This window comes from Octopus bimaculoides, chromosome 3 (genome assembly GCF_001194135.2).
Source record: "Octopus bimaculoides isolate UCB-OBI-ISO-001 chromosome 3, ASM119413v2, whole genome shotgun sequence".
Taxonomy (NCBI): Eukaryota; Metazoa; Mollusca; class Cephalopoda; order Octopoda; family Octopodidae; genus Octopus; species Octopus bimaculoides.
The window spans coordinates 142,349,341-142,359,496 of NC_068983.1; the positions used below are offsets into that span (position 1 = coordinate 142,349,341).

Consider the following 10,156-nt stretch of genomic DNA (forward strand, 5'->3'; position numbering starts at 1 on the left):
AAACGTGGAAGCCTAGTAATATAAGGGAGAAGAACAGGAAGGGGAGAATTAGCGAGAAAGTGAGAGAGTGACAAACAGACAAGCAAACAGGCAGCGCGCGTGTGTGTGTGTGTGTGTGTGTGTGTGTGTGTGTGTGTGAAGAGAAAGGCAAAGGTGAATAAGAGAGAGGATGGGTTGAGATGTGCTGAAGAATAATGGCTTTATACAAGGAGTCACTGTGTGTGTTGTAAAAAGTGAATTGGGAAGATTGAAAGGGGAGTGAAAGTAAGAGGCAGAAAGAGATGACAGAGAAACAGGAAGAAAGAAACAGAGAGGAGATAGATGAAATGTTGAGATTAATAATTGCTATAAAGAAGCTTTCCCTCTAAATAGAGAGATTAAAGCGAGAGCCCGAGAAAGAACGACAGAGAGAAACATAGAGAGAGAGGGGTAGAGAGGGAAGGTGAGAGGTAGGCAGGCGAACAGGCTGTGAGAGGGAAAGAAGAAATGCGACGTTCAATGTCTGCTTGTGAGGAAAGATGACAAGATGTGTGTGTGTATGTGTGTGCGTGAAAATAGCGTAAGTAAAGTCGAGAAAAAGGTAGAGAGAGACGGAAGCAAAAGTAACAGAGAGAGGAAGAGGGAGAGGGAAAAGAAGGTGTGCTGCAGAGGAAGTAGGAGGTGAAGGTTTCTCATGCTGTTTATATTATATTATGAGACTGCGTCTCGTTGAATAATCGTAAAAGTGAGAGATCCACTTGAGTTTTTCTTTCTCTTCGTAACGTTTGTATGCTGTGTATATATATCTGTGAATGTGTGTGTATGTGTGTGTATGTGTGTATGTGTGTGTGTATGTGTGTATGTGTGTGTGTGTGTGTGTGTGTGTGTGTGCAAATTGGTGCATGTACATGCATGGTAGTTGCGTGTATGTATCTGATTATGAGAGTTACAAAGGAGTAAATGTATGTATGTGTGTATGTATGTATAGATAGGTAGATAGATGGGGTGAGAGAGAAACTGGTGTAGAGTGGAAGAGAGGAATAGAGTGAGCAAAAAGTGAGAGATATAGAAGTAGAGAGAGAGGGAGGAGGTTTCCATGTGCGCGAAAAGTTTGAGTTAGTGAAAGAAAGACGCTATTAATGAATAAAGTATGTGTGTGTGCCTGTGTGTGTAAGTGTGCTTGTGTGTGTGTGTGTTTGTGTCTGTGTGCGCGCGCCTTAGACTACTTTGTGTGTCCGTGTGTGCGATCTTTCCTGCATGTATCTATAATTATATGAGTAAGAATTTTTGGGTCAGAGAATGAATGGGAGTGAGGAAGGCTGAAAATAAAGCTAAGGAGGAGGTTGGGCTAAAACTGACACTTGCATACACACACACACACACGTACACACGTACACACACATGTGAAATAGGAAGGATATTTAGAGCGAAACCCAGAGTGAGGGTGATGTGAAAGAGAGGAGCGGGAGTGTTAATGTCGTGAGAATAGTTTGACTTTGCCCATATAAGTTATACGTTTCATGTAAGCTGAGAGGGCGGAGCTCTCACAACTATAAGTAACTACTTCAACCATTGGCTGTATTTATTTACTTTCGTTGTAGTATTCCATTTTAAAACGCTAGTGAGGAGAGATCGAGTGAATAAACCTCAGAAACAAGGCTACTTTATTAGAGAGAAGTAGCTTGATTTCTCACTAGCAGTTGCGATACATGATTTTTTTTTTTAATACTTTGTACAGTAAAGATGTCAAAGTTGATCTAACGAATTCGAGAAAGAAACGAAACGACAAAACACATAATTTGCAAAGAAAATTAAGATTCTCATTTGAGTTGAAAATATTGTTGGAAGAAATAACAAGCCAAAAAATAAAGAAAACTTTCAAAACAAATAAACGGAACGAGTACATGAGTTAAAAACACGAACTCGGCACATTTCAGAAAACTCCAGCGAAATGACATAACGAAAGAGAAGATAGAAAAGGATTTTGAAGAAATTAAATCCTTTAAAATGGAAATTAAAATGTCACGTAATAATTTGAGTGAAAATTTTTCAAGGAATACGACAAACAACAACAATAACTGCATTTGAAGGAAGCAAACGACGAAGATTGTTGTTTCTAATTAAGAATAACTAATTTTGATAATGGAATATTACCTACACTGACTTTTCTTCGAAAATATATATGTATACATATATCTGTGTATATATATTTCACAAAAGGGAAGCTTTGGAACTACAAGGAATTACTACTAAAAAAAACAAAAAGAAAACTTATTTATTTATAAGAATCAAAGAAGCAACGGAATTAAACGGAGTTGAACGAGCGTGTGTATGACAGTGTGTAAGAGTGAGTGAACACGAGAAAACTAATTGTGAACGAGTTTGTTTATTTTTATTTAAGTTTGTTTGTTTGGTTTGTTTGTTATTTACGAGTGATTTCAACTATCCGTTTTCTTCGCTTCACCTTTGGAGAAAATATTTTCTAGGGATTTCTTATTTTCCCTTACCTTCATCCGTTTCACATTTTGCTTCAAACCACCACGACACTTTTCAGATGCCTTGTCTAGAGAGTGCTCACATTACAATGGATGATTATTTCACTCCAGAATGCTTGAGAGCTCAACTAAGAGCTGGGCACGAACTGCCATTACTCGATTGTCGAAGCCAATGCGAGTTCGCACGCCGGCATATTATCGGAGCTATTAACATCACCATGCCAGCATTACTTCAGAAACGATTGAAAACGGGAAATCTTAACATCCTTGGTATTATACATAACAATGATGCTAACCACAGATTTAAACGACATTGGAAAACACACAAAATTGTACTTTATGATGACTGTTCCACAGATTTAAACGCAAATCCATCCAGTTTTTTGAATTTATTATTAGAAAAATTGCGCCAAGAAGGGTGTTCAGCTTGCTACTTGCTTGGTACGTTCATGTTTTTAATGTTTACTTTACTATGACTACTGTTCATTGTTGCTAAATTGTTTCTATTTTTACACTACTACTTTCTTCTTGTATATCTATTTAGAAAGACATTGTTTTATTGTTGTTTTGTTATAATTTGCGGGGGGTACACATCACATATTTAACCTCATATCTTCCTTACCGTCTATCACTATGTTGATTTATGTGTCACTATTAATCTATTTTTAAAATACATATTACTTTGAGTAGTTTAACAATTTCTCTCCCTCTCGTTTGTCATTCTCATGTTATATATATATATATATATATAATATTATATAGTCCTGAAATTTCTCATACCGTACATACTCAAAGAATCACACGGTACACATTCCATACACATCCCAAATGATGAGGAAATCGTCTTCTTCTCCAATGAGAATAACGACAAATTCTATAGTTTTTTTTCTATTCGGTTTACGAGCTTAATGGATCATTCATGAAAAGTATATTTCACAAATATTTGGATCTGTGCCATACTTATCTCCCTGGATTAAAAGCAACTTAAGGGACTAGCATCGCTTCATATTTTCATTTTAATATTTCCATAACAAGCATTACAAGCAATTTTCAATTCTCTGATATTCAATTGATGTTACACAGTTTATATATATTTAGCTAGTTAAGGCTCGATTGCTTTCCGAACTCTAGATACTTATAATACTTCATTATTAACCCTTCTAATTTCTGCCAGTTGGCAGTGGCCTTACTTATAATCATCATCATCAGTAGTAGTAGTAGTAGTAGTAGTAGTAGTAGTAGTAGTAGTGGTAGTAGTAGTAGTTGTTATTGTTGTTGTAGTAGTAGTCGTCTGGTGGTGGTGTTGTCTTACAAATTCCAAACTAATTTTGATTGTCTTCTACCGGTTTTGAACAAATCAATACGAAACTTCGATATGTATTCTATCTCTTTTTTTTTTAATGAGTTGAACAGATTAAAAGGTTTCTAACTCTATTTATTCTCAATATTCTAATGCCACGGGAGAGAAAAGTAAGTCAACTGAATATACTCCAAATAATACCTTTCTTACACATGAAGGATTTGTCAAATGTTGACATAGTTTGAAACTAAGTTGTAAGGTTTCAAACGGGAACTCTACCATTTTGATAAATACAATGAATAAAGGATTGCATAGATGACCAAGATGAAAATGTATTCAACCATGGATCACTTGGATCAAGATTAACTTCTCGCTAAGTAACATCTAGTTGCCATTTAATGTAAATAATATGTATTCTTTTATCGAGTAGAAAAGGGATTATCAAGGTGAGGGGGTTTCTAATTATCATAATCATCCTTGATATATTTTTTACCAGTATTTATCTCATCGAAACCAGAAGAATGAATTCGTCGTATATTGGACTTGAAACCCTACTCACTGTTTTCGCTTCTTCGAGGACGTTTCTAATATACAGTAGTATTGCAAATCAAGCAATATTTGGTCTGAAATCAAACTGAATGATAATCTTTTTTTCGAAAATATTGATGATACTAAGAAAGTCGTTATGGCTTGGAATGAAAGTCGGCTCATCTGATGAAAATACTGAGCCATAGTTAAATTATTTTTGTTGATGGGCTCCCGATGACAACTTCCTCAAGGAAGGGGCAGGGGCAATACGACAGAATGCGTTTCTGCATATATCGCTGGTATTTCTTATTTTATTCATTCCATTTGAATAAGTTACCGAGTAAGCTAATGAGGAACATCATACTGTGGTGCTCTCAACCCTAGAAGTTATATTTATTCTGAATGTTTGTGTTTTTGTGTGTATATACATTAAGGACGTTTCTTTGTGTGTATGTACACATGTATTTACATGTGTACATAAGCAGTATAGACGCGAGAGAGAGGATATGCATACAGTTTGTTTCTTGACTGGCTAGCTAGACTGATTTTTAAGTATAGAAATTTGCTTGAGCTCGTCGTGTGTAGGCTCAAGAAAAATAGTTTGACATTTGAAATTAGATCACACACACACACACACACACACACACACACACACACACACACACACACACACAACAAAATGCACGTACATTGATATTGTACTTTACAGTACAAGCATATACATTGTACTCGTGTGTGTGTGTGTGTGTGCGCGCGCGTTTGCATTACATTGTAATGTGCTTGAAAGTACGTATGTATATAAGTAATTAAAAAGAATTGCTGATTCTATTTAATTATTTGGTCAAGAACATCAACATATCTTCCTAGATCAAAATATCTAGGAAGGAGTTAAGATTTTGTCTGTAGAGAGAAAGAATGTATAGTCTTTCCGTGGAAAATGGATGTTCCTCTGCTCAAAAATTAGATTACTTCTACTAAATGAACAAACTTCACTTCACGCATGAATATTGTTTCAGTAGTTTGAAACAGTCGATAAGCTTTCATTTACAATATTCACCCTTCAACCATAAAAGAGAAAAAAATACTTATTTTTGCTCATGAGGTCTCAAAGCACAGTTAAATGATATATCCTCTATAAAAATTACTGGATATCAATAAAGAACACGCATACCTACAAATTCAACCATACGGCTTGAAATGGAGCAACGCATCTAACGAAACAGTCTTCGATGGGGCAACAGTCATTAATAAGTACACTAAGTCAACTGTTCTCAATCTGACAAGCAACAAACAGCCCACCTCAACCATCTGCTCCAAAACATGGTGCTGATGAAACCTTTACTTTTCCACCTCTACTTTTAGTTAATGAGAGCATCAAATAGAATTAACACCGATATAATTCTTCGGCAGAGTGTTGTAGTAGCTGCCCCTTGGAGAGGAAAATAGTGGTGTTTTTCCCCTTCATATATTTTTTTTATTATTCCTGAGTTTCATACGACAAAAATTAAGATTCTGAAAAGAAAAAAAAATCTCAAAATTTTAATTTTTGACATTTTACTCCCACCTTCATTTCTGTCCTTTTTCAGTCCCAAGGGACAGTTATTCCAAAGTCTCACCGTTTCCTCTTTATTCATTATGATGTTGTTTCAAATCTTAGTGTCATTATACACATGGCATTTTGTCTACACAATTTTCGATCCTCAGTGAACCTTTTTAGTGAGGGCTAACAACCAACCAACCAACCCTTTCAAAAATACTGCACTAGATGTTATCAGAAATGCCCGGAGCCCTTAGATTAGAGTGAAAATGGGGGAGGTCAAAACACTATTGCTTTTCCAAAGTCATTATTAATAACTTAGGTCCAGTGAAGTGAAATAGTAGCATCCAGGATTCGAAACTGAGTTACTGTATTTGGTTTCGTGTAATTAAGAGAGAAATGTGGAGATAATTAAATTAGAGCTACTTTATATCATTATGTGTTATATACTTTCCTCATTGCTATTGCTATCGTTGATCTATCTTGTAATTAGATCCAATACACCAGATACATAAGGAAGCAGAGTAAGGGAAAGTTATGACCTATATTCCTTTCCCGGTGACATTTAGCAATGTGGTATGTAATTGCTGCCAACGTTAGGCAAAATTGGCTTTCGACTCGCGACAGTTTAATTTTTTTTTTTTTCTATATATATAACACATTCGCCTCTATGCTGATCATTGCATAAAGTGAACAGATTTAATTTCTATTTATATAAAGATATAATTCTACAAGCCACATCTTGTAAAATATCTTAGTGAGACAAATTATATGTTGTTGTGTATGTTTGCTGTTTGTGAATATTTTTATTCATTTCTGATTGTCTTTGGGGGAAGTATGTACGTACGTATGTATGTATGCATGCATGTATACATGTTTGTATGAGCTAGCTGCACATGTTCACTGCATCAGAGGTACTTCATATGCAACTATTTCTTTTATGTCGGATTTTTGCTTATTTTTGGTCATTGTGTATCACAGTCCTTTTCTTTTCTTTATATGTTATTGTTTATATTATTAGTCAACATAGCAATTGAAAAGTAGGACAGTAGATAAACATATACTTGTACTGCATACATACATACACACACATATACATGTATATATATATATATATATATATATATATATATATATATATATATATATGTATTTGTTATTGACAGTAACTTGGAAGTTTCAACCAGCTAAGTCATCGTCGGATTGTAACCCAGTAGATTTTTTATTATAACTGAACATAAGAACAAACATATCTTACAAAAAACGGGAGGAAGAGACAGATATATATAATTGACCTTGTTTTTGTTTATCCCTGTGAAATTCTGATCCAGCAGAGAACCACAATCAAAGTCTACTTTTTTTTTTTTTATAAAAAAAATTTCATGCATTACATATCTCAGAATGTGTGCTTTCTTTTTTAAGATTACAGAGTATAGTTTTTGAATTGTTTGTATTGTTGATAGTGTTGTATGAAGAAGACTGTTATAGTTGGGTGAAAAGCTCCAAATATGTAATATAGAAATAACGCCGAGGCTCTCCTACCTTTCCAAAGATCAATTATTGCTTCGGAAAAGAGAGACACTCTTTACAGGAATCAAAGACGGATCATAGAGATGTTACTTTTTCCTCCACTGATCTCGTACGAGCATTAAACTAGGATGTTTTTAAAAAGTACTTAATCTCAGATAACATTGTGAATGAATTTTTTAAGCAAACTTCCTACCCTACTAACTGTTTGTCTAAAGTAATGTGTCAAATTGTTTATTTTATCTTCCTCCATTCTCTCAATCCGTCTCTCTCTACCCCACCCCCTCTGCCGCACTTTTTTCTATATTAATGTTGCGGTATTTTCGTTTTTATACCATTTTATATCAATAACTAGCCTTTCTGTCTTTACATGTAACATTATGAGTACGGGGGAAAGAGAGAGAAAGAGAGAGGGAGAGAGAGAGAGAGAGAGAGAGAGAGAGAGAGAGAGAGAAAGAGAGGCGGAAACTTCAATCATTGACCCTCCAAAGAGACTAGGCATACTGGAGCCTGAAGCAGTAAGTTGAGATAGCTAGAAAATTAGGACAGTCGTTCATTTACTGCTAAACAATGTTTCACGAGCCACGCTTGTAGGCGAGTGTTGAAATTTCAGGAAATACGTCAAAAGTTGTGGACGCTAACGTTAAAATTAAAATGTCGCAGTTTAACTTGGGGTTGCTCACAAATCGTTTATTTAGATCGTACTTCTTACTCAGTACTCAGAAAAAAGGAAAAAAACAACTGAATTCTGAGGTGCTAGTTTTACGTGTCACATACTCAAATCGGCAAGCGCTTTGTTATAGTTGCATATTTCATATTACATTACTTTCACTCACTTCAATACGAGACACCAGCCTTTTGTGCAGAGGTTGTGTGCGCTCAACTAAAAAGAGAAATTGGAAGGGACTCGTCTTTGCTATGTTCAATGCAATTGTGAACCGGTGTTTTAAATTTTTGTTCAGCAGATCAATGAAACTCGAGAACGCATTAACTTTTTCGTTACCACAGTTTAAGCCTTTTAATCTCGACTATCAATGGATCAAATTCCCGCTTTATCAACGATATTTTTAATGTCACCTTTGACACTTGGATAAAGTTCTAAAATATACTACTACTACTGCTGATGATGATGATGATGATAATCATCATCATCATCATCATCATCATCAACAACATCAACAGAATACCTAGGAGTCATAAAGATTTATACAAGAAATTGTATAACATTAATACTTCTTGAGAGCGAGACTGCTATTAAAAAGGAGAAGTGAGCTGGATTCAAGAAAAGCGGCTTACTGATATGTACATCGTTTTATATAATATAAATCAAATTGATTTGATTGTGATAGAAGTGTAATGTAGAAGGACTGTACATTTTCAAACTTAAGTTTTAATTCTGAAAAGGAAGCATAAAAGATAAGCATGTATTTACACACATTTCTCGCCCTCTTTCCTTTCTTAAAAACCTCTCAATGTTTATCCAGATTTCATTCATAGATTCCAAATTAAAATCGTGTCGAGTTCTAGAATAATCGTTCAAAAACCTAATTGGAGAAATTTGAACTTGATAGTCGAAAATAGTGAAAGTCTTGTTAATTAAGCAGTATTTATTATGAACAGTTTCAGCAATGAGCTGTACTTATGATAACACAACTCGCTTTACAACAGCTAGATGCTTTTGAACGGAAGTGAGTTAAGAACCAACAACGGAAAATGACACTACATCGTCTGGTAGTCGTGGATTTAAATATTTTGTCAACTCTCCTGCTTTATGATAATTTAAAGTAGGTATGGGTAGCCTTTTCTGAGAAGCAGACCACATGAGACATGGTTTACTATCAGGCCGGCCGTGCTACTTTAAGTCTATATCAAGGTAATTTTTATGTTAGGTGTTCCATTAAGAAACTCTAGCGGGCAGCAGGTTGCTCTGTTGCTCATGATTGATTTAAAGACAGTTAATCGGTCCAGTTTTATTACTGTCCAAGCAACTAGGCTCTCAAAACAACCAATTGCAAGCAACTTGTCAGATCTGACCACTGAGATTTATTTAATGTGAAAGACATAGAAATTAAAGATAAAATGTTATAGAGAGGAGGGTGTAGGTCTGAAGAAGAAAAGGTGTGCATAACTGAAGTCGTATTAAAACCACAAGACCTGTCAGTGTCAAGTAATGATATATAATCTTCATCGTGTCATTGAGCAAGTTCTCAATTCTCTTCTTTTGGCTTACACGTTTAATGTATGTCTTAAGTTGTTCGTGTCAGACTCACATTAATGTGTCTGTGTGTGGATATAGATGGAGAGATATATATAAATCTCAGTGTCGGTATGTTTGTAAACATACGTATATTACATCTGTGTATGTATGCATGTGTCATGTGTGTGTGTTGTGTAAATGAGCATATTTACATGCGTGCATGCTTGTTTGTGTGTGTATGTATGCTTGTATACGTATCTGCATATATTTATGTATACTTGTACACAATCTATAAACTCGGATGTGTAAAAAGTTTTCAAAATTGACTTACTAGTGTGTTTGTTAGTGGAAAGATGAATTCTGAAGTATGCTCTGCTAGCTTCACTTCTTTATCCTGGCATTTTCACCGTTTGACATTTCGTTCGTCATTTTTTTTCTTTATTATTATTAAAATTTAAGGAAAAAAATTCATATCATTGATGTTAGATGCAGTTGAAGCACACCCCATATGTGTGTGTGTGTGTGTGTTTGTGTCTATCTATCTATCTATCTATATATATATATATATATATATATATACTAACATACATGTA

The 10,156-nt window shown here is 34.9% G+C and overlaps 1 protein-coding gene across 1 annotated transcript in view; it reads left to right on the forward strand.

Annotated features, from left to right (window-relative positions):
- Window positions 1-1,456: 1,456 nt before the first annotated feature.
- Window positions 1,457-10,156, forward strand: part of LOC106882329 (dual specificity protein phosphatase 7) — a 29,916-nt gene continuing 21,216 nt past the window's right edge. Inside the window, exon 1 of the mRNA XM_014932973.2 lies at window positions 1,457-2,915. Coding sequence (XP_014788459.1) covers window positions 2,534-2,915 — 382 coding nt within the window. The 5' untranslated portion in view covers window positions 1,457-2,533. The remainder of the gene's footprint in view (window positions 2,916-10,156) is intronic.